This window comes from Brienomyrus brachyistius, unplaced genomic scaffold (assembly GCF_023856365.1).
Source record: "Brienomyrus brachyistius isolate T26 unplaced genomic scaffold, BBRACH_0.4 scaffold50, whole genome shotgun sequence".
Lineage (NCBI taxonomy): Eukaryota > Metazoa > Chordata > Actinopteri > Osteoglossiformes > Mormyridae > Brienomyrus > Brienomyrus brachyistius.
In genome coordinates this window covers 2,045,678-2,071,678 of record NW_026042325.1, presented here as the reverse complement: position 1 = coordinate 2,071,678, position 26,001 = coordinate 2,045,678, and the positions used below count along the sequence as shown (strand labels likewise).

The following is a 26,001-nucleotide window of genomic DNA, read 5'->3' as shown; positions in this document are numbered from 1 at the left end:
ATCCACTCATCCATCCATCCATCCTCCAATCATAAGGGGCTAGGAGTCTATTCCAGGCAGCTTAGTGCACACAGCAGGGGTGCACCCAGGATGAAAGTCCATTGCAGGGCACATACACACACAGCGACCCACACAGACACTCACTACAGGCAACTTAGAGACATGTCTGTGTTCATTTGACTGTTGTGGGGCCACATGATTGTTTTTTCTCATTTATGTCATAGTTGGCATCAGGCTTCTCTAAACTGTGGTGGGTGGTCTTAGTTCATTTGCATTAGTAAAGAGCTCTGTCTCCAGACTCATTTGTCTTCCATTGATTCGCTAAATTAGGTTGATGAGAGGCCCTCCTATCAGGTGGCACATTAATTGGGTCATGCTACATCCCATACGTGATCCAAACAATGGGCGCTTAGCACGAAACCTTTCAGCTCAGGCCTGAAACTCTCTTCCACCAATTAGCCTCCGGAATTAATCTGTTTCCTGTCCACTACTCCAAACCTCTGGATGCCCCTACCCACTGGCTGTGATTGGCTAACTTCACTCAAAAAGAGTGTTGGGAGATTCCAATTTTTGCCTTCTGAGAGACAAAAAAAATTACTGTGAAAAAGAACGCAGCACCATACTTTGTTTAGGCTAAATAAATGATTTATTGTACAAAAGGAAAAGGCTGAACAAGCAACAAAATAGAAAAAATACAGGTACACAACCATCATACTACCACATGGAATGAATTTTATCTGCACAACATGGAAGGAATAAAAGGAATAAAGGGGAAGAAACAGAAGCGGAAAACCTGTCTCAGCTTTGTATATTGTGGGTTCTATTTACACAGATGTTACTTTTCTCATATATATGAAAACACTCTCATACATACAATTATACATTTAAACAAGTGTCAAAATATGCAGTTTTATGAATTACATTACCAGTGTTTATAAATGATCCTGGGTACAACATGTTGTTGCATTTAGTAATATTTTAAGGTATTAAGTTCAGTAGTCCTTTCAGAATAATCTTTCATTGTATTGTCCTTTTCCTTTATGAACCTGAGAGCAAAATGACCCATTTATTTGATTGAAATTTTGAATAAAACCACATGTGAATGGCCACAGCAGAACACATTCACACACAATTAAAACTTTACTCAAATTTATTGGAGCAAGGATTGAGAATTATTTTGTGAGGTAGATATTAATAAAATGTATTTTTATTATATTTTGTCAATGTTTTAGCCCATAATTTGTTTCAGATAAATGTCTACAGCCCTTTTCCCATGTAGTGGGTCAGCAATCAGCATTTGACACTTTTTCCTTGAGTTACAGCACACATCATACCCCTACTTTGGCTGACAACACCTGTGTCGTATGTCATGTGCATGTGATGATCAAGACGTGTTCCTTTCATCGCTGCAACTCACACTCGCGTGAAAAAAATCAAGTAGACATTTTTCTGTTATTCTGTATTCCTCGGTTCAGAGGTGTGACTTCAGCACAAGTGTAAGTCCACAACAAGAATCCATCTAACAGACCTGTTCATCCAAGCATTTGCATCTTCAGGTGTCGCAGTTGGTATGTTTTGCGATTAAAATTAGGGGAAATATCAGGTTTCCGCTTCAGATGAATGGGAGAAAAGTATGACAGTAACAAAAGAGGAAATGTACTCACTAGATTTTCCACACTGTGTGTTGTCAGAAGCTCTGACAGCTTCTTTTTCTTCTCTTAAAATCCATAGTAAAGATCTTGTACTCAATCAGGTCAAACACAAAACAACACAACTCCTCGTATCTTTAACTTCCCATAGTGCAAAATTTATTGTTGGAAAGGTAGAGTGTCTAGAGAGGATTTTATTCCCCCAGAGATTTCTTTTTTTTATATATATATATGTCTAAAGGCTCTTCCTTTATCCAACAGCATAGTGCTTTCGTTTCCAACAAGGGATGTCGCCGCTCGTACATCCGAGAGACAGACTTCTGCTTTTCAATCTTAAGTTTTTCAAGCAATTCCAATATTCGCCATACCTTATGGGCCAGGACTTTAAAATGTTTTTCAATATATTTTTTTCTCAATAAAAATCACTGTGAAATTATATTCATATCAATATTATTGACAGCATTTCCAATTTAATCCAAAATAACTCTCTCCCTTTACTTATGAGTATAACAATTTTTCAGGTTTTTCTGCCAAATATTATTGATATATAAGATTCCCTGCACCACCGCCAGTTTTTTTACTCTTGGAATGTAGTATGATGTTATTTAAAAAGGTTTTTGTTATTGTTTTGGGACGGTAATTCTGCTAGAAGAGAGCCTATGGATATGCATTAAATGTCTTGCAGTCAGAGAGGCAATTTTTCAATTAACACAGTGAGGCTGGCTGATACACTGGTCGTGGGGCAGGGAAAAATGTAAATCAGTACTATTTGCATGCCCATATATATCCTGAACAATTAAAATATATAAAAGTATTTTGTATATTCTCTGAAACTTTGGAGGAAACTCCACCACTACGTTTTATGTGCTCAGATTGCCTCTTATGTTACTCATTCACAAGCTACATTCCAACACTTCTATGTGAACACCACTCCAGCTCCCAGCACTTTGAATCTAGCACCTTAAAATCTTTAAACCTAATTTTTAACTAGTTATTTTAATAGTATTTAGCCTAACAAACAGATCGAAAGTATGCCTATAACCATTTTTGTTTAGAAGCCCTTCAATAAATCATGATTTATTTTATAAATGCATTAGCTGGACCCTTGTCCAAACAGAGTGCAATTGGGGCAATGGTATGGTAATTAAAGCGCTTCATTACTAGAACGTAGAGCACAGGACTTGGCTTATCATGGCTTCTGTAGGTGCCTGCTTGTTTGGACTGGCATGATATGGATTAATGACTGGTTACCCCCAAAATCCATAGCCAACACTGTCATAATAAGCAAACAGCATAATACGGTAAATATGATTTTCATGATTCATCTTCAGCTATATTCTGAGTTTGGAATGAGTTTTAGATATTGAGTTCATCTTTTCAATATTTATTAGTGCCACTGCCCCTCTATTTGAGGAAATTCAGCTATGGCTGAATTATTTATACTGTTAAAGGGTTTCTTCAGCTACTGCTGTGTACTGAAGGAAGCCACACTGACCGTCCTTTTCTATTGACTTTTAAAGGTAGTGAAATAAATTTTTCTTTCTTTCTTTCTTCTTTTTTTTTTGTCTTTTACAAGATTACAAGTAAAAGGAGATCAAAGTAGCAGTGAAAGGGTACTTGGATTCCCAAGAATTTCACACTGAGGTGTAACCTGCATCACATTTGGGGGGGGGGGGGGGCAGAAGAACTGTCTTTGAATCTTTTGAACCCTTAAATTTCTGTAAATATAGTAATTAAATGTGTTTTAAAGCAATTAAAGGTCGAAAGAAGCATCAAAGAAGTCTAGACTAGTTTTGTGTGGTTTACTAAATTATTCTGAAACATTTTGGAAAACCTCTTAAACATTTGAGTGCCTTATCTGTTTGTCACTTCATATATACTGAATAGTTCACAGATTTCATACACAATCACGCTGTGTAGCCCCTTTCTACGGGGAAAAAAAAAAACATTATTTCTGCATGACATATATGCATTGAAGATTAAAATGCATGAAACCCACTTAATGTTTTGGGATATATGTGGTCTCATTACCAGAGGCAGGGCCTAGGATGTCACAAGATATGCTTGAGAACCTGATGATTCGTCTGAATGAAAACCCTCAGAAATCTACAAACACCAAACAAACGATGATGTAGCTTTGTTTTCCAGCTGCTCCAAGACACTCCCTTTGCAGTCTTCGGTAAATTTATCTAACAAGTCCCGCCTTTACTTTTTACTTTGCCGTTCTTATTTTTCCAGTTTAACTAAAACAACTATCTAAAACAATCTTTCTTTGCTTTATTTGTACTTAGCATCTCTTTCCGAGGCACATGGGGACAGGGAGGTGGGCGTCCATTGGATGCTTGGGGTGGAGCAAGAATTACGTTTGGTGTTCAGGAGAGCTCAGTCATGTTAGGTTGAGGGTATTTGATAGAGTTTAAGAACAACCACAACGGTCCACCACCATTCCAGGGATCTTGCCATGGATAATTTGTTGCTTGTCATTAAAGTAGAGCATGTTGATGGGTGACATCTTTGTAGGGGTGCAGCAAGGGCCAGCCGAACCACGGGGATTAGCATGTTGCACCAAGTGGGTATGTGGATACTTCTGCATAAACATATACTCGCACTGACCTGAACAGTAGTTGGCTTTGTACCTTTTGGGTGCAATGATCCAGTCCCAGCCAAAAGCTTCAAAATCCACTGTCAATGGGTAGCGACAGCAGCGAGACTCCGTAGAGTGCTCATCACAGTCCAAACCCAGGTTCCTTCGTGATCGCTTGGTTGTCTCCAGTACTTTCACCTCCAGGAACGGCTGCTGGAAATCAAGGGAAGAAGGAACAGGGAATGACGAGAGTCTGTTTAGAGATGTTGACATCTCACGATATACAATAAATCATGTCTTTCCATCACCTTTGTCCTAGCTTAATTGTTCAATTATTCATACAAAATCTGACATAACTTTACATTTGTATTATGCTAGGTTTAGCTACCTTTAATTTTTCTATAGTTTCAGCTTCACCTAATCAAACTTAGCATCACCTGTACTTATTGCCCACTTAGCACAGCACAGTATTTATGTTCGTCTGCAATAAGTAATAATGTGATGCTGAAGTAAATTTGTAGTATTATAATGCCTTTATACATGTCAGAAGGGTTGCCGAAATAAATGGTGTCAGTATTTTTAAAATAAAGTTGAAAATTTTACATTCATTTTTATCCCTTAACTACATTTTTGGTTAGAGTTGGTTAGCATTTAGATGCCCTAAGTTTTAGTTCAAGATAATTCAAAATAAAGATGAATGATTGTATTTGACAGCCAAAGCCATTTTGACATTATTAGTGTGACTTAAGCCAAGGTATGTGGCTAGTTAATATTTCTATTAACTACACTTTCATTCTCAGTTGTAAATGGTACATAAATCAATTTCTGTGTGTTTTGATGAGGTGGGATTTGTTTCTAAGAAAGAGACATTGGTAATTTTGTGAGAGGTTTCTAGGACTGCACATAATTTCAAAGTTGTCTAGAATATACAGCCTGGATAAACTTCGCGATTTGATCCAGCTGGGTAATTATAAATGTACATAATGGATTGTTTTGACCAAGGAGGATATTTGTGGAAACTGAGCCGGACAGATTAAAAATGAAAATTAAAGGAAAATAAAATTTTATTTCCATCTACCATAACCACTAATTCACCACAAGGTAACAGTAAACCTGGACCTTATCCCAGGGAAGAGGGGAACATCCTGGATGGGATACCAGTCCATCACAAGTCAAACACAAACACTGTGAATAGATCAGCTAGTCATGTGTTTTAGACTGTGGGAGGATAGACAGACAGAGCAGAAACTTCACAGCCCTAGAAATGGGAGGCTTAAGCACTACACACTGAGCCACTTAGGTCACATGAAATGCATACAAACAGACGCATCTGAGCTTCAATGGCTACTCTAAATGTGTAATTCTACCAGCTCTACCAACTTATAAAATACATTATACAATTGTGAAGTGTAATTCACAATTCTACACTTTATATTTTTCTACTAAAAATTCGCTGTAATACAACTGTATGATTTTTGCGTGTGAGTGTGTGTAGGTGCCCTGGGTTGTACTGGCATCCCATCAAGGGTGTCCCCCCCCATCTAGTGCACTGGACTGCCTGGGAAAGGATTCAGGTCTCCTGTAACCCTCACCAAGACAAGCAGTTAGAAGATGGACGTAGGAAGCACAGCTATGTGCTTTCAAGTGATTAGCATAATTATAATTGCGTGCAGCTGACTACATTAACCTTTTAAGAGAAGTACTTTACATTGGAGGTTGCTAGTTAGTTTTCAGTTGTTTTCCGCCCAGACCTCTTTTTTTCAATCAGTCGTGTAAGATTTGTGATGTGAAAGCTCATGGTATCTCACGTCACCACCTAGTGGAAGACTGCAACGTGATTGTAATTCTGTTCAGATATACCAGTTACCATTGTTTCAGTGACGTGGTATGATAGCACCTATTCAAGTAAAAAAAAAAAAAAAACTACCTTTAATTATCAGTTTTAATATGACAACACCTTCTTTTCTACCCATGCAGTTCTAGGAAGAGGATCTATGATCCTAGAATCAATATTAGACAAAAATTGACTTAGAAGCCAGTAAATTGAAAATAATGTAAGGGAACAACTATATAGGTGCAGGCAAATTATATATTTAAAATTTAATGTACATTTAATGTGTAGATATGCATTTAAATGCGCAAAGAACTATATATTCTACAATGTGTTAGGGAATTTAATTAGACTTTGCTAATATGAGGATAAATTTTGTGAATGTTTTGTGAATTTAAATAAACGCATCCATGTGTGCTACATTTGCATATGTCTTTTAATATACATTTATTAGCTGATATGAACAAATATTTAATATTCAGTCCAGATTTCTTTCATGCAGGTTTTAGGATAGTAAGAGACCCTAAAATTCTAATATTACAAAAATATCTTCCTCATACTTTCACCTTTAAAATAGCAAATGACAAATGCATGTATTCCTTCAAGGCTGTGTTTATAGGTTAATCTATGGACTCAGATGGTATCAGTGGAATTGCACACCTACTGAAGGCTTTGCAGAATTCTGACCTTTTGAGCATATTTTAGGCTACTTTAACTTTGACCCTTCTCTTAGGGCCCAGAGGTTTTTCTTCCACAGCATGTAACAGCAGCTTAGTAATGCTCTTATAAGCAAATTAGACTAATGGTCAATAGGGTCAATTCAAGTCAGAATGAGCTTTGATTTCTTTGATGAGAGAAAATCCAAGGAGTACCAGGGAGTTTACTTTTGTGGATTTTTTTTGTACATTTGTTGCTGGGTTTCTGGTCTCTTCTCCCACGTTTGAATAATATAGGCAGCTGCTGCGTGCTGCAGGCATTGTGTGGCTGTGCTGAGCAGATAAGTTAACGTCCCCGTGGAGCGTGAACTTTCAACCGCACATCGTCATGGGCCACATTTGAACATATCCATCAGATATGAAAATGCTCTGGCAAATCAGGAATATGAAATGGAAGTAAAAGTCATACAATGTGTTTAAGATTAAAACTATGACAAATACATGACAATGTAAAGAAGTTATAAACGGCAAATAACCACACAGAAACTACACATAAGCCATCTTTCTGTGGATAGAGTGCACACAGACTTAGTCTTTCAATACACCTTATACTTATAGGCCTACTTAAAATAGGATTGATGATATTTTAAATAGGTTTCTATCTAGTTTTTTGGTTAATCAACTGTTTGTATAGGAGGAAAAAAGACAAGGCAGACGAGGAAGGGACTGGATTTGTGAAACTCAGATGTCTAAGGAACAGGTCTGAGGGTCCTTACCAGCCCTTCTTCACCGGGTCTCAGAGAGGTGACAGCCAGATCATTGCCACTTTCGTCAAAAGCATTGATGTCGATGCCCCAATTAGTGTGTGGCTGCTTAAACCAGTTCTGCAGGACATGCTTGAAGTCAATACTCTGCCAGTGGCCAACCCGGGAATTCAGCTCAATCTTGAGAGAGCGGATTCGGATGTGGCGGCTGCCTTGCTCTGTAACAGGTTTCAGCCTCAGGATCTGCAGGTAGACGGTGGAGGTCTGCTGAAGTGGTCGTAGATACACCCACAACTGAGCCTTGAGAACCTTGGTGAACATAAGCTTGGGGCTAAACTTGAAGAAGCAACAGCTTGGTTTTCCATCCACCTGCACCAGTGGTTCCGCTGTTGAAGATAAATGGCAGTTAAGCGCAATGGTGCAAAAACATTGAGCATTAATAATTCAATATTAACTCAACCTCAAATTTTGAGCTTTATTGTGCAAACAAGTTTGAAAATGTCTATAGAATCTTTCTATTTTTCTCAGTGGACAGCTTCAATCTTTTATCAATGTATTTCAAAACAATATCAATAAATACATTAATCTGAATTTTCCTTAAGATTATTTGTAGCTCCTATAGTAGTCTATATTATTACCTTAGTGATGTTTTATAAATGTTACATATTTTAATTACTAGATGATGATTTGCACAGCTTGCATGTCCTTAATCGTTTATAAATATGAATATTTTAAATGTAGTGAAATCCCTTTGTCAGTAGTTAGACAGCAATGCTCCTTCTGGAACCGTGTACGTTTTGTCTTTGGTTCCTGAATACCCTGGAAAATGTACGACATCACCACAATACCTGTCCCGAGATTCTAAGGTATATTAAAATTGTAATGCATCTAATTACACTAAAATAAAATCCTTATTTTGTTGTGTAAGAAGACCATTAGAATAATAGTTATAAAACCTTGCTCAAAGGAAGCATTGTCAATCTCTTCTAAATCTGAGGTTGCCATGACAATCTGTCAAGGCTTCCTGGGTCAAAATGTCACTTTGGCATCTCGGCCTAGTTAAGAAATAGGGTCAAGGGTCAAAACTGTCAGTTCTTTACATCCCCAGGGGTGCTGGGGGGTCAGTCCTAATAGCCAAATTGAGTTTGAAGGTCAAGGTCGACTAGGTATTCAGTTATATGGCGATGTTAATACAGGTTTCGTTTCACAAGAACACGCCACATATTTTAAAAATATAAACTTCTCAGTTCTCACCTAGATCTAGCTAATGAGAAAGAGGAACAAGTTCCAATTCAGTCTATCAAAAACATTTAGATATATATTAGATAAAAGGGAAGATACACAATGTAGCGCACCGAGAATATGAAAGCACCCTGAGGACCAGAATGAGCCCTGGCGGGAAGTGACTGACACTGCATTCCTTTTCGGTTAGACGTACAACAATATAATGTTTACAAATCACAATTTCAATCCTTTGAAATAAGTTACATTATGGATATCAGTGCATCATTTGTAAAACAGGATGGGAAAAAAAATACTAATAAATGTTTATCATACTGTGTATAAGCCACAAATACATCAAAATAATATCAAATTCATACAACTACCAATATTCCCAGGGTATTGTTATACTTATCGATATCATCATTTTCCATTGTTTGCTAACAGTTTTATCAAAAATGGCTGAAAATTCCACCCTTTCATACAGCTAGTCCCCACAGTAGTCCTGATGAAACATATACAATCTTATAAAAACAATTATAACGTGTAGGTTTTTATTTTATATGCCCTTGGGACTTAACCTAGCAACATTCAGGTTACAAATCCATGTACTTAACCACCATATTGGGCAGTACAGGGATTCATCTACCCCTGACAACTATCCCAAGCTGGGGTATTAGCCGAGGTTTTGCTTAGAGCACCACCTTCTGGTGCACTGTTTTCAGAGCTTATGACAACTTTTCTCAATGGCAAGTTTATTTCTTCAAATGTGTATAAAGCTCACTATATACAGGATCTGGCACCAGTATGATGTAAAGTGTGGAGCCAACTGGACCTCAAAACACTTGCCAAAAGTCTTGCTTATACATTACCTTTGCAGTTCTTTGCTAGTAGGTGCAGTAACCATTAAGACTGACTTGCCTTTGAAACAAGGTGGGATGTTTCTTACATCATCGTGATACAGGTTTTACCACATAGGTTCTATTAGACAGCAGAAGTATTTATAAACACTGAACCAATTAAATCCTCCCACACTCTCTTAAGAGTCATTACATCTGTCCAATCGGTGCTCAATAGTTTCCTAAAAGCCAGATTGAATGCCAAGCAGGAAATATGCAGCAAAGCTTTTAGCAAAATCTCCAAAAAGTAAAAGATCAATATTTTCTGATAATATTTATTTATAATTATGCTGGTTTCTTTTCATATTCATTTCTTTTTAGCGGCCGTGATTCTGGCCTGTGTATTTACCAGAGACCCAAAGCATGGTCACCCTTAATTCTGATTACTGTGCATGACGGTAGATACAACACCTGAAATCCTGTGTGTGACTGAAAACCAACATGCGGTGTGACAGTGCATCAGAATGTATGTAACTATAGAAGCTCCAGGCCTTCCTTAAGCTGGCTGTGCCATAAGGAATACAGACTAGGCAACCAGGCAGCTATGTGTTAAAAGTCTACAAGGGATTTATCCCGAAGCTGCTTGTGTGACATTAATCTGTAGTGACAGACAGTGCAATTTGTGTATGGTGAGTTTAATCAACACCATAATCCTAGATGGCAACTCCTACAAATCTTAATTGCATCCTCTCAGTAACACATATTTGGTAGGTTCTGTGTGGACACTTAGAGTCAACTGAATGACCAAATAGTTCTTTTTTTTCCCCCAAACCAGCACTGAAAGGCAACACAAAGCATTGCATGTTATCTTTTGTTTGTCCTTCTTAGTAAAATGTTTTAATTATAAAAAACAGACATATGGTAGGGCTGTCATTGCAATGTTCATGTTTAAGTTTGCGTTTCTTCTTCCGTGTTCCGTCATCATGCGGAGTTCAATGGCCTTGTGCCTTCAGTAAGGCAGGCAGAGGAAAGGAACAGCGAGCCAACTGACTTTGAATAGACTGCAAAAAGAAACCGGTCACCTATTGTTAATGTCCGAAACGATGCTGCATAATGGAATAAGCAAAAGGGGATTCTATTTGCATATATATCTATATTTTCTTTTCTTAATGGGAAATGCAAATGTGCCATTTTGTGGAAAGTGTGCATTTGGGAGCACCAGTGTTGGATAAATGTGGCTCTAGGGTATCCCCCTGCACCTCAGCAAATTAATCATTGTGACACGTTCATGACCCCTCTAATAAGACAGGGGGCACAGTGCGCCCCCTCAACCATCCCATCCCACCCCAGCCCAACTCCCTCTTTGTTTCTCTCTCTGTCCCATGGGGAATGGAGAGAGAGTGAGGGAGGCAGGGATTGGAGAGGGGGGTAGCTAGAGATGGGGAGTGTGATGTTAGACCCCCTTATTCAGATTGTCCCCTGGGACGCTGCCAGGCACAAGACTCCTATTAGGGCTCCGTAGAGGAGCCCCCAAGGAGCCACAAAAGATATCTCCTAATACCCCTTGTTCCAACTGAGTGAGCCCTCGGTTCTGCTAGATAAAGAGACACACACGCACATATGCACATGGACACAGGGCCTCAACGCACTCTCCCAGGACGAGGGACAGGGGCTTAGAATCAAAACCATTGAAAGGGAGACATGCACAGTCCACAAAGAGGCAGATTCGAGATGCTGAACTGGACAGCTGGACCCGTGTCCTTTTATGTGTGACGTGATTCAAATTCTCCAAGATGTCTGCACATTTATCTGAAGACGCTCCATGAACAACGTAAAGTAAAACCTTCTGAATAACTCCTTCACACCAAGCATTTCGCCTCTAGTGGTTCCTCACCGTGTCAAACGTCATGGGGTTTTCTTTGACGATGCCAAAGCCCATGACCAAAACACAAAGAAAGATGTAGCCGTTTACATTTTTTGCCTCTTTGAGCTTAAATTACGAGGTTCAGGAACTGAATATTTCTTGTATTCTTTTGTTCTTTACTGAAGTGGTAATCATCCCTACCCTTGTTAATAAAGGTTTACAGAATTTCATCCTAGATCACTAAAGTATATTCATTGCACGCCACCACTCAGTCCAGTGCTTTCTGAAGTGAACTTAGTATGTGAGTTGCTGCATTTGGTACAATACCTCCTCTGTGTAAGCATGACAATACGATGCTCTGTGTTACAGGTATCTCTCACCTCCCTCTCTCTCTACCCCACTCTTCATACTTCAAAATGGGCCAGCCTTTCCAGGAGGGGGAGGAAGCCAAGGGGGCTCAGTAGGTATTGATACACCCTCCCTGTCTCTGCTGTGAATCGTGGTGCGAGCTAGGCCTCTCGATTTGTTGTTAAGGGGCTATTGAGCTGAAAGAGAATGTCAACATTTCGTAAGACAAAAACTCACACTGGCAAACGACGACACTTAATGCTCATTTTATTACAACATGTGTGTGACTGATGGTGATTGACTAAAAGAGAGTTCTCACCGTCTCCCTTAAAACCTGGGTAACAGATATTTATGTCCTCCATCATATTTTTGACATTTCTGAATACATTTAATTCCTTACCGCAAATGATGATTCAACAAAACACTGAATATTACATATAACCACATAATAAAAATGTCAAGTAATATTTGGTTATTAAACTTTGAATTAGATTTGAAATGGCAATAAAATTAGACACAAATATGTTACGTTAATTCTGCAATATCTGATTTCTGTTTGATCCATTTCCAGTAGTCTCACATTTACTTTAAAATTAAGAGCATAGCACTGGTTCTTCTTCTACAGATTTTTAATTTATTATGAACATTTTTAAAGCTCCAGATCACTTCTTAATTAAGTAATAATTTCCTATGTTAGTCATACATAACATCTGTTTTGCATTTTTAAGTACACCTATAAAATGCTCAATGATTACTCTCCCTGGAGAAAAGAATGAGGCTTCTTGTTGCTCCCAGCGGACTGTTGCATTAGCATGTTACTTAACACTGTAGACCGGATGGTAGTGTCTTAAACTTGCTTCAAAGCCAGTAAGAAGTGTGCTAACTGACAAGTGCATTCAAGCATTTAACAGCAGAACAACTACTGTGGGTCCAAGGTGCAATAATTAGGAATACTGAACGACAGGAGAGCCCTGTCCAAGGGGGTATCATTTTAATCAACCTTTGCTAAAAGAACATTATTAACTTGTGCTGTCTGTTTTTAATGTTTTTTACTGGGGAAGAGGTGTAATTTATGTTTGTATATTTCTTTGACTGGAAAAACGTATATTAGGCATCAGCAATAGCAATAACAATTATTACCCTGAGAAAAGGGCTTTATGGGGGAGAGACATGGAATCGTGGGAATGGGGAACACGACGCGGAAGGGGTGAGATTCCTGAAGTCACTGGTGAAATTTTGTCCAGGCTATTAATGGACTTTGGTCCCTTTGAAATTTTATTAGCCATAAAATTGACAGCATGTTGTGCTATTTCTACTGCCTGCGCTTTTTAAAGGTTTTATTTCTTTTTAAACAAGCCCCCAAACAGTCAGCACACAAGTTTATGTTTATTCTCTAATAGTCAGAAATAACTGAAAACGGACAGAGCAGGTGTTACCATCAAAAGCCTCCCCAAGGAATGTATAAATATATAAAAACCTCAGAGGCTCGTCAACTTGGCATGAATGCAGAGCCCTGCTCTTAGGAGAGCCGGACTTCTGCTGTCCTGTCTTTTTAGCGCTCTCCTCTTAATGTTTATGGTTCCTGCACTTTCAGGAAATGACCCTTTTATAGGGTCAACACTATAAAAGACTTGTGTTTTCTGTTTTTTTTTTTTTTTTTTTTTAGTGGGAGTGGTTGGTGGATGAGTGTGGGGGGGTAGTGCTGTTTAATCTACTACCGTTTCTCCTTTTCTGCCAAAGAAAGAGACCTGATGAGGTTAATTGGCTCCTCGTCCAATATATCACATTGCTGTGAACCCTGTGACCCTTCTTGTCAATAGGGGGGTTTCTCTCCAGTGTGTGTGGCTGTATGTATATGGTGGTGGTAGAAGGATGCAAGACTCCTTGCATTCCACTTACTCCCTGTTTCAAAAATCGAGGGAAATACGTTATTGTCTCATTCTTGAACTCCTGAACTCCTAAGGCACAAATCCCAACTTCAGCGTCAGTATATTGCAGATCCCAGGTTATCCCCGTGGATGAAAATGCTGAAAAACACACTGCAAACTTATAACCTTACACCTAGTATCAGTCATGCAAGAAGAGCTTAATAATTCCTTGTTGCTGTGAGATATGACCTGTAGTTCATAATGGCCAGTGCTGAGAGGACGTCAATATAATCAGGAAATATGAAGGACTGACGGGAGTCATATTTAAACAACACTTTTGTACAACAGCAAATTTGTAGCTTCTATCGAGGACTGGATTTTCATTCCTCTAAATAAAACATGCCCAGGCCTATTAACATAAGTCGTAATAAAAGGCCATTATATATCTCTTTATGTAGACATAGCTAGTGGGATATTCACCATTTACAGCTGTGGATCAGGTTCAGTCATAAATTAATGATAATCTTAGATAAAACTGCACCAAACTGTGTGAGCCTTCAATGCTTTTGGGCTACGCTCCTTGAGTAGGTTACAGTGCTAGGATGTATTATGAATAGATGCTCGATTCCAGGTGTGTGCTAATGTGCTACAATTACCATAAGCTGCCAATTACTGAAATCCAGAAGGGGAAATGACAAATTATCAGCAAACGTTTTCGAATGTACACAGTTCTGGCTGTTAAAGAAAGGGCACTGATGAGAGAGGAAGGCCTGGTTTTAACGCATGGACAAGTGACAAATGAGGGCCTTGCAGGGTCACCACCTCACCAGGGCCAATGCATAAGTTCCAAAACACTCAGCCTGCCTCCTATGGAACACCCATAAAAAGGCAATTTGTACAGGAGCCAGCAACAAACACAACTCAAACACATACATGCACATTTTACATATTATAATGAATGCATTTTTCATAGCTAAAAATATGCATTATATGATTTCTTTGTAATGCATGTGAAGTACTGTACTTTGCAATATTACATAAACGAAATTATGTTATAGATAAGCTCATTTTCATGAAATGTGACCAAATGCTACCCGTATATAATGTGACTGGTGGGTTTTTACCTGCATCCTGAGCCCACGAGAGTATTTAAAGGCATTGTCAGAGGGGATGGAGCGAGGATCATGCAGAGCAGTCGTGCTGGATTGGCCTGCTGGTGCTTTTGATGTTCTTTAACTGAGGACCAGAAACACAGAATTCTCCAGTGGGATCCATTACTGTGCCACAGGCGAGAATGCTGGCTCGCGTTCCCAGAAAATGCTACTGAACCACTGTGGTGTGTGTGTGCATGTGTCAAGGCAAGAATGAGGGGGATTAGTGTTGCAAAATATGGAGGTGTGATATTCAGCCACATATGTTTCCTTATATAACATCATGCTAACATTATTCCAAAGAGGAATCCTTGTAATGAGTTTGGGCTGAAGGCGAATATACAAAATTTATCAACACATATTATAGGGGGCTACTTTCAAACACTTTTCAATCAATTTATCTATACTAGTAGACGGTCACGAGCGTGATGAGGACAGCAATTCAGGCAGGCAGAAAAATACATGTAAAGGAACAGTAAAATACTGTAAAGAAAGAGCACAGCTGTGCTGCTTTCGAACACGAAATGCACCTAACAAAGGATAGGACTCAAATGCATAGAGAAGCGAGCCGAGCTTCCGCATTTCAGACAAGCAGAAAGAGCTGAGGGTGGTGGCTGTGGCCCTGAGAGATACGCTCATCATCACGCAAATGAGCAGAATGGTCATGCCAAGCAACACTGCCTTGGACTGGAAGAAATTATGATTGAGAACCCAAGGAGTCCTAGGCTGAACCCACAATTAAGTCCCAAAATCCTAGTGTTTTAATGAAGAGATGTTTAAAACTTTTTCAGTGATTATTATATTTATTGAAAAATGAAAAGGCCATTTTTACTTTTATACAAATTAAAACAGAATTTAAAAATCTCTTAAGGATTCTTATATGCAAGGGATATCACCAAGCTAATTTCAGTGTTGACTGCAATACTCAGAAATGTGGCTACAAAAATGTACATTTCAACAATAATCTAAACTCATTAGCCACCAAGAACTCAAGTTGTATCCAATGGGAAAATTACCTTCACTCACTTTGACAGCCAAGGACACAGGTGTATGATCGTATTGGTTATCCATTCTCATAACATAGGTAAAATGTATTGAATTCAGCATAGGATTTAAAGGGTAATGGTTCCTTATATTGCATGATCACTGATTGTTATTTCCTGCTGTCAAGTTAGATTGGCCGTCACAAATACGTAAGAGGAAATAATATGATAAGGAGTATATTTATTTATGAATAATCACCCAATAGCAACCTTGAGCTTACTCAAAATTATGTATAACACGGAATACTGCAGCGTTCTTTTTACAGTTATGACTGTTTATGCCAGCAGAATAATACCAACCCCCGCCCCCCCTTTAGCAATGAACAGTCATCTGTAAACGAGATGTAGCCTAAGGGTGTCATGAAATCTCACAAGGCAGTGGAACCGGCGCAAGTTCATTATGCATTTGAGAACCGGCACGACGTGGACTGTGTAACAATCGACGAAGAGGTTAGTTAAGGGAACACAAACCTACCTTTGTTCACTCTTGGAAAAAAACGGATTATTTGCTCGGCTTTTCGTCCGCCTTGTGCAGAATACATTACGTGTGTAAATGTTGTTGAACCCCAGCGATTCTCTGCTGAAAGGTCACACACTCCCCTCGACCCCAACTGTTTCTCGGGCTTTGTGTCCTCAATGAAAAAAACGAGCTCTGCCTATAAACTTCGCATTTAAAAAGGCAAGTGCTGTCGAGAGGGGCTGCTGCATGAGGAAACAATGGCAGCTTTTCGGACACACTTTTTCTCAGTGCGCGGAACAGCAGGGGATCCGGTTAGAGGCCGCTTATAAAGCGCTGATCGAACACAGCTGTCGGCTCTGCTAACATTTCTAAAAAATATATATCAGATACACAGTGTTGCAGCGATGCAACTGATTTTAAACTGGTAAATGACCCGGGAGCTTTCCATGATTTGTACCTTCTATATTCAAACACCTGTTTCTGTATTTATAATGCAATTATATAACCGTTTTCGACTTTAAAATTAAGATATGCCAATATAAAGATCACGTAAAACATCGCAAGAAAATGTACACTACAAATAATTACTGCGATGAATTGAATAAACGACAGAGGCTCAGTGCTGAATTACTGATATTGATTTATGAACTCGTTACCCATGCTGACACTGGTTCACTATTCAAAATGCGACGGTCCTAATTAGTGACAGTTTTTAAAACTAATCGGAAACCTTTATAGCTTCAAATTGTCGAACTTCCGTCACCGACTAGTAAATTAAAAGGAATGGAAGACAAAGGTGTATGTTGTTTTAAAGCTAATACGGAGTTTATGGTTAGGCTTCAGAAAAGCGTTTGTATAAGAGCGGTTTATGAATAGGGACCATTGATTGATGTTAGTGCGGGAGAAACTGTCTGAAAAGTAGCTATCTGGTATTGATGCCACAGATCTTACAGCGGATATTAAAGACCAACGAGCGCTCACTGTCAAAGGAAAGACAATATTTGGGCTGTGGACAAATTGTCAGCATTCACTAAAGCAGAGGAGAGTCTTCTCTCTCTGCCAAGAGCCTCGTACAGCATCCTTCATATATCCAACTACATGTCACAACGTCAGTCGGCCAGAGCAGCTATAATCACTTGTAAAGGTATTAATGATACCGTTTTGTGCAGCAGAAGCGAGAATAGCCTAATAGAACGCAAGTATATATTTTTAATAAGTAATGTTTGTCTGGAATGTCTTCTGAGTTTATTTAACTACAATTAATCAATGCAATCATAAAATGGATATACATTGTGCCATATACCTTTAGATGGTGATTAATTGGAATATTGATTTATCAAGTTCACAGTTCACACGGTCCATTCTTATTTTGACAGCCCTAGCAAACAGATGGCTTTGCGGACTGTCATTCATCTTAATAAAAAATTTAAATCATAAATACTATTAAATCCGCCCGACTAAAATCTACGAAGCATTGTTGTAATTATACATTTTCGACAGCGCTACATACAAATAAGATAAAGTAATTGTTATCAAATTTATGTCCACCAGCTTGCACATAATAAACTATTTAAGTAAGTTACAGTACTCACGCTCCGAAGCCATTGTTATAACCGACTCAGTAGTTGCGTGATACTCATCCTCTTCCATGAATTCATCCTGTGAGGAAGCGTCTCCCTGGAAGTCATGATGGTCCAGGAGCTGCTGCAGCGGGGGCGCTTTAGGGAGCAGCTGGTTCACCACCTCACGGCTTATGTTAGGCGCCTGCTTGAGCCGCAGCTTGCTGAGAATCTGGGATTTGATCGTCTCCAGTCTCAGAACCTTGCTCTGTTCTCGCCAGACGCATGCCGAGCACTCATGCGCACCCGTTTCATCTACCTCTATTAGTGACAAACCGGCTTCTGTGGGTATCTCGCTTGCTGGTGGAAAGAATAGGTGAGGCTCGTCACTCCCGGATAGTCCCAAAGAGATGAGGACCATCAAACACAACAAAAAGTTATATTTAGGCATGATGCTGAATGGCTGGTGTCGGTCTTCCTTGCGTCCTCCCGTTTTCTTTTCCTAATGCCTTGCTCCACCGTTTTTATTTTCTCCTCATAAAGATACCGGTGATCTGCGGCAATTCCAGTTTAATTACTTTCATGAATGATGCCTTACGTTTTAGTGCAGAAGTAGATGTTATTAGTACGCGCTCCAGCGTTTATCTCCTCAAATCACTCGAAATCAAATTCTTCAGTCTCTCAATTGAATTGGTTTGTTTTGGTTGTACCAACATGGAATAATGAAATCCACAACGTTCATATATTAAGATGAGTGAATGAAAAGTGTGCAAGCACGTCTAAAAAGGGCCGTTTATATATCACAGCTGCTCAGTGTCGTAATTCGTCTCTATTGGCTGAGAAAACACAAAAGGCTCTCGGGTCTGTCACCAAGTCAAGAGCGAGAGGGAGGGAGCATATGCGCGAGACAGAACGAGTTCGGGCGATGTTTTTATACACCGCAACATAAAAATGCCATAAACTGATACGCCTTTCCTCTCACCATATAGGCAACAAAAAACAGCACCAATGTATAAAATTGTAAAATATAATAAAATGAATTTACTCGGTAACATAAGACGCTGAATTGTAGTATGTCTACATTTATGGCATCTGGACCAGTGTGTGAGTCTCTCTCAACCTGTTACTTCATCAAGTTTGAAATTGATAAGACAAATCATACTAACACTTTCATTTCTAGCCACAGTATTTAGAAAAACAAATTAGAGTTTCAAAATTAGAATATTGACATCAAAATGCAATCCTCAGTTCAACTGGAATCTGTATTATGCCGCTTTAGATTACAATTCAATAGCATTTATTTTTACAATGCTGAACTTTGCGTCATTCATTTACTCGGTATGCAGGGTACAGAAGTTACGTGTATGGGTAAATTGTTTCTATATGTCATTGTGAGTAAAGAGGCTACCTATACGTAAACTACGAGTTTATGTACTTTTTCTGACAGAGATGTACATTGATCAAATTCCCTATTTTGGATCAAGTTACATTACTGATTTAAAATAGATAATTAATGGATTGATTATTATAATATCATCATCATTAATACGTATGTTCCAAAAGAAACATATTGTGTGATTAATATTTTACATATACTCAGATCCTGTCTTAGAGGTTCCTATTTGCAAATCCGACTAAGTACATTAGGTGGCGCTATTGTTCATATGGTGCAGATCATACACATTATGGAAAAGAAAACGGTTCCAGAGTTCTGTTCCCATAAAATTATCATAATATAGATTTAATTGGTTACAACATAAATACAAAGCATCTACGACATGCGCAATCACCATTAATGAATACAATGTAAAATGCAGGAACAGCTCTGTTACAAAAGAATAAGTGCAGTACACAGCAGACATGCATAAAACATTGAGAAAAAAATATCTAATTCTTGAACTTCAAAAATCTGCTTTTCCTTCTGTGGAAACGGCGAATATTAACACATTTAAACATAAATGCCTTCTTACCATTTTGAGGATTCTTAGTTTGCATAATGTCGGTAAAGCTAAATAATAATAATAAATGTAGGCTAATTGAAGAAGGATTTTTGGGAAATTTGTTCTTCAAAATTGTTTTCCATATGAGTAAAATATCCACCTACACGAGTCATGATGTCCTGAAGTACTCAGCCATTTTTTGAAGGGGAGCCACATGTATTTGAATGTCTCTCCCTGATAATTAGTGACTGTTTAACAGGATTGCACAGGAATTGTTCAGAACCAGAGAGGGGCAAATATGTCTCCCGCAGAAAGAATCCGTTAGACTTTGAACTCTTAAGTTATAAATAAACATCAGGACAAAAAGGATTTTTCTGGCACTACTGACAATGTTATTGATTAACCTTGGTCTTTGTTTTCAAGTTTGAGATATATAATTTATAACTTCCTACTTATGTTAGGTGTAACTACATAAAGGATTGTAATCAGGCGCTGTTCCATGTGGTTACTACTCATAGTGAATGCTAATTTCATTAGCCAGATATAGAAATAAAATATAAACTTCAAATTCTCAGTTTTGTACATCCAAACATATTTTTTTCTGGTAGCAAACCCAGGTGGGTGTGCCTAGTATTCAAATTCCTTTCCAAAGCAAAATTAGAAAAAATCTGAGTAGGATTGATAGATGGTGCAAACCCCCCACCCTCTGAACCTTAACACCTTCTGTCTCGATCAATGTGCTAAGCGGAATGGGGTTTTTACACTGTAAGACTAGAAGGTCTCTAAATTCTTACTGCATGTGAAGACTGAACACTCTACATAAAGGACATTAATTCCTTAATCACAAAGAAAATAATCAGTGAGTCACTGGCTGTAGAATAAGGCATAAAATGAATGCAAACAGATATTATATCACTGAAACCTTGGTTATAACAATTATAGTAGGCCTATGTAATTAAAGTATTAAGAAGCAAGCCAGCTTTGTTATAATAATACAGATCTGTATTACCATCACTAATTTATTATTTTTATCTGTAAACATTTATTTCTATAATACTAATATAGTCTGTTTTCCAGATGGTCTAATAGTACATACTGTGTATTTTCAAAATTAGTTTTCAGCACATTGCTCAGTGTTGTACCGTCTTTGCACTGTCTGTTTCTGTTTTGCACTATATGAAGGTTTGTCTGTTCTTACTGCTGTATGCAGCAGAAACTCCATGTGGAATCAAGAAAGTCAATTGTGATCTTCATAACGGTGCTCACTGATTTCTGATATAACTGAAAGAAGGAACTTTTTTACGTCAATAAAGTCAGCAGCCTGCATTATAGAAACCAAAACACATGCATACCTCATACATACTTTTTTCCTTTTTTTTTGTTCCAGCAGTTATGTACACTGTACAGTATAAATAATAAATAGTGAAGTCAGCCAAGACATAAATAATGAATGTTCTAATAGTACAGGGAATACAGGCCTATATTTTTAAAGGTTTCTTTTGGCTATGTCAGCGTGATTTTGAGAAATTAGAGAATACAGAGGAATTGGTACTGCATGGTATGTAAGAAACATTAACAACTCAAAGTTATTATTTCACATTGGAGAAGATGTACACTGCTATACTGTAGCTGACAATCAATATTAATTGTTTATATTAGAATACCAATTTCAATAAACTGTTAAAGACTAAGTTTGGATACTGTGTCGACATAAATTAAATCATTTGTATGAAATATTTTCAACCATTGAAAACAGCCACTAAAGCAACTGTAGACCAGTAATGTATAGCCACTGAGCGTCCGTGTCTACATGCACAGCGATGCAATCATTTATTATAAATTCTAGTTTTTTTTTAATGAAATTTTTAAGTTTCATAAATTAGCGAAAGCGAACATAAGTCTTCTACCGGCTCAGGACACAGACAAGTTGGATCAGCTTTATAATTTTAAGTAGAAGATGCCTTTCAACTCGCAGCTCTGTATTACAGCAACCAAAGCGTCAAAAGATACTTGTAAGTGGCTTTGAAGTTACGGTTATCCCCCTCTTTCCGGACGGCCTCTGCCATCCCACACAAACCGCTTTCATAGTCACAGGTTCACCTGAAATCCCTGAGCACGCTTCACTGCGGCATATTTTGTCGCCCTTATATTCGTCATTATCATAAAGCAAACTTGCGGGTCAGTCAACATTGTACACCGAAAACGTCCAAATTCCTTACATTTATATTTGTAAATGTACTTCAGTGCGTTGCATTCATTTCCCATGTAGGTCGCTGTGACAGATCGTGATAAGTGAGTTAAAAGTTTGAACTCAGTGACTTCGAACCACGTGCTTCTGTCATAAAATTATATAAGAACTGAAGGGTGACGCCCACCGTGTTAAACAGGCAACATGGCGGCAGCCGCTACGAGAGGACTGAAATGTAGCATTAGCCTTTAAGATCTTTGAATTGTTTTAAATCCCTGGTGAAATTATTATTAGTTTATTTTGATAAAATGGGTGAACTGCTAACCGTACCATGTCGCTATCTTACGTAACATTTCACCGTTTTCTAATTCATTATGATCTGATTGGTTTCTCTTTCTCGTATAGTGGTTTCACTTCTTGCACCTTATTAAAGTATCTTATTATTAAATTCTTAATAAACGGTCGGCATCTGGACCGAAAAGATAATCATCTCATTCTCTTATCATTAGAGAGCATTATGCAACACGTTCCTTATTCCTTAGCATGATGAATGAAGATTGTGTTTAATGAAAGTTCCTCAGCAAAATAATTACGTACTACGGAAGATGAGCGCCGTTATTTACAGTGCAATGAGGAGAAAGGAAATATTTTTCACATAACTCACTGAAGCGTCTTAGCTGGCGTTTATAGCATTGTTAACGTTATAGTCGTGTGATAATGTTTTCCTGGTTGTTATTGTTTCAGTCATTACAATTTACAGGCCCTGTACGCTTGTGAAGAATTATCAGTCTAACTTTGTCCATAGGGAAAAGACATGCAAATGAAAATATGCGTTTCTAAAAGGTCCTGGTGAAAGTGGGTTCACTAAAATGGCGCGCTGATGACTTACCGGACTCAAGTATTCATGTGAAACATCAAGTGGAATACACTGCGACCAAATATTTTGTATTTTGCAATACGTACGTTATAAGTGAAAAGGGTAACGCGTGTACTGGTTTTAAAATTGTAATTTAGTATGCTTACGTGTACGTATTCTGCATGTATTTCATACATATTCTATGCAATTTGAATTTTAAATTCTATAAAATGCCATAGGTATCCCGTAGATATGAACAGCTGATCAATTACATGAAATCAAACAGATTCTATCCTCCACTAAAGATTATGTAGCCAGCAACTGATCGTGAAGGGTAGAAGTAATTCAGTTTCAAGCTTCATGTTTTTCCAGAATCATTTGGAGATATAGAAAATTAATATTGAATTTATCCACTAGGGCGGCTCCACCAACTTTTGTGCCAAGTGCGTTCGGGGACCTGAAGAAAGATCTCAGTAAGAAAGGAGAGTCCACACTTCACCAAGAATTTGCTTCTTCAGAATTGCAGTTCATTGGTGAACCATGGAGTTACTCTGCTGCAGGGAGGGAAAGTAGGGAGATAAGGAAGCCTTTTCACTTCCTGAGCTGTAAGTTGTTTCCCAGGGAGATGACGTATTCAGCAGCGAAGAAAGAATGTCTTTAAGTTAATTCGCCCGTTGGCTCTCTGTGCTGCTACCAAATGGGGGGAATTTTATATTGGAGATCTCTGCAGCGGCTTCATAAAATGCAGGATGCCAATGTGTACATCGCTCCTAGTGAATGCCAATGACTGTATTTTTTTAAGGGAGGTTGTCTAAGGCCAGCCCCCCACACTGGTTTAGCTTTGCAGTGATGCTGTACCCAGGGTAGCAACCAGATCCGCTGCAGTCCAGATTCAGAAGCTGCTCCTTTAAAAAGTGACCCAGACTCGAGTCAGATAGATAATATATTTATACATTTTTCTTATAATGTATTAACTTGTAATTTAAGGGAAGTACGTTTTTCATTATTGTGAGCAACATGTTAATATAAAACACTAAGCTACAATATTTGGGTTACATTTTCAGATGACACATGAATGTAACCATTCAAATATCTTTTTCAAGTGACTTATAAGAAGCAGTTGTAATCATTGCGATAGGCCAACCGCCTCAATTTGTCTCTCTGTAGCTGGGTGATTTTCCTATCACTAGTGATAAATGATTCAAAATGTAAATTCCAGTTTGCTCGTTGCATCTCAGTTAGATGCTGATGTACTTAATATATGACACTTTCCATCTCAGGCCACGTCCATCAGTTTGAGCATCTACTGAGTGAGTATAAAATCAAACCCACAGGGTAACAATGGTCTAACTTCCGGAACGCGATATGCCTGCTTCACCCAAAAGCATATTTATAACAGAGATTTAACATAGATTTATGAGGAAAGGGAGGTGAGTATTATAATGTTTCATATAAAATTTCTCAGTGTAACTAAGGGATTATTTGACTGTAGAATCAATCTACTTTTTACTCAGCATTAACATGCTCTTACCGTAGAGCAAAGTTTGAGGAAAAAACTCTACTGTAATTTCCATCCATCCATAATGTTTGGATATGTTTATGATGAGTCTTTGTCAGCTACAATCAGCTTAATAAGCATGAAATGATTTGTTTTACATGGTATATACCCGAACTCTGTGGAAAGCCATTGATATAACATGCCTATTATCAATATAATATATGTGCAGTGGTGGTTTAATTGCTTAATGTGGGCAGTGGTGGCTTAATGGTTAGGGAAGCGCACTTGTAATTAAAAGATTGCAGGTTTGAATCCCTGACCAGCAAGGCACCACTGAGGTACCCTGAGCAAGGTACCGCCCCCAAGCCCTACTCCCCTGTACTAGCTGCCCCCTGCTATGTCACCTTGTCACATATGGGTTAAATGCAGAGGACACATTTCGTGGTCGTGCACTGTGTGCGTCAACAATGACAATTGATCTCTAAATATCACTAATGCTTTTAAACCCAAGGCCTTGTTTTAGAGAAGGAAAAAAACTCAGTACTGCCATCACCTGGCAAACAGTAACTGTAAAAAAAATCTCTACAATCTACAAAATATACACCATTATGTGCCGTAAATGTGTTTATTGCATGGTAGATATACATACTCAAAAGTAAATGGACAGCATAAGCAGCTTTTGAGAATTTGACTCCTGAAAATTCTGCACTAGTAAAGCAGGCTTTCCTGTGGAAATATGTTTTTTGCAATATCACAAGTTCTTAGGTACTATCCGCATTCTGTATATATCATAATTTATTTTGAAGGAATTATTTATATCCTGTATTCTCCTCCTTTTGTCGGGTTTATTATATTGTCATTTTTAATATCATTGTTACTGTTTCTTTTCTTTTTTTGTTAATCACTGACACAGCAGCAGCAAACTGTCTTATACACTATTTACTGGACCATTATAAGATTTCTTCAGAAAATAACAATCTATAAAATGTGAGGTGTTCCGGGCATGTCCCACTGGGAGGAGGCCCCGGGGAAGACCCAGGACACGCTGGAGAGACTATGTCTCTCGGCTGGCCTGGGAATGCCTCGGGATCCCCCCAGAGGAGCTGGATGAAGTGGCTGGGGAGAGGGAAGTCTGGGCCTCCCTACTGAGACTGCTGCCCCCGCAACCCGACCTCGGATTAAGCGGGAGATGATGGATGGATGGATGGATGGAACATCTCCGGTTGTAATTTATCTTGAAAATTATTGAAAATATAAAAGAATTAAAATAGTCTCAAAAGATGTAATATTCAAGTCAGTCAATACCCAAATATGATTGTGTCACAAAACAGAAAGCTCGGGAGGCACCCAGTAGTGAACAACACAGTTTATTCACAACCAAGCAGACAGGACTGGAATTAGCCAGCATTGTGGTTGTGGTCACAGAGTGAGATGGCCAAGAGCCAGAGGGGTCAGTCCCACATGGAGGGCTCACTGGGGGAAGCCGGGGAATCGGAACAGGATGGGAGCATGGCAGGCAGGACGGGTCAGGGACAGACAGGAGACAAAGTAAGCAGACTCAGTATGTGTCATTCACTGTGTGCAAGGCAGCCTGGCGTTTTAAAGGTGAGCGACAGGTGTTGCTACTCAGTCATGATGGTTTAGCGTACACAGAAGGGAGGGCATGACAGAAGACTACCCCC

The 26,001-nt window shown here is 38.6% G+C and overlaps 1 protein-coding gene across 2 annotated transcripts; it reads right to left on the bottom strand.

Moving 5' to 3' along the window:
- Positions 1–22,315, bottom strand: LOC125723510 (growth/differentiation factor 11-like). Of its 2 annotated transcripts, none has more exons than XM_049000156.1 (3): positions 17,871–22,315; positions 7,497–7,870; positions 1–4,446 (listed from the first exon to the last, which is right to left on the bottom strand). In XM_049000156.1, exons 1-3 carry the CDS (start codon positions 18,286–18,288, stop codon positions 4,066–4,068), a joined length of 1,173 nt encoding a protein of 390 aa, XP_048856113.1. In that variant the 5' UTR covers positions 18,289–22,315; the 3' UTR covers positions 1–4,065. The 2 variants fall into 2 exon arrangements, with proteins under 2 accessions (XP_048856113.1, XP_048856114.1); XM_049000157.1 differs by having other exon boundaries at positions 1–4,443.
- Between the last annotated feature and the right edge of the window lie 3,686 nt (positions 22,316–26,001).

Excerpts from the sequence above, each read along its gene's own strand:
- LOC125723510 (XM_049000156.1), bottom strand. The coding sequence starts at position 18,288 with ATGCCTAAATATAACTTTTTGTTGTGTTTGATGGTCCTCATCTCTTTG. Across the intron at positions 7,871-17,870 it reads TATAACAATGGCTTCGGAGC|CGGAACCACTGGTGCAGGTG; the intron begins GTGAGTACTGTA and ends TATCTTCAACAG. Across the intron at positions 4,447-7,496 it reads GACCCGGTGAAGAAGGGCTG|CAGCCGTTCCTGGAGGTGAA; the intron begins GTAAGGACCCTC and ends CTTGATTTCCAG.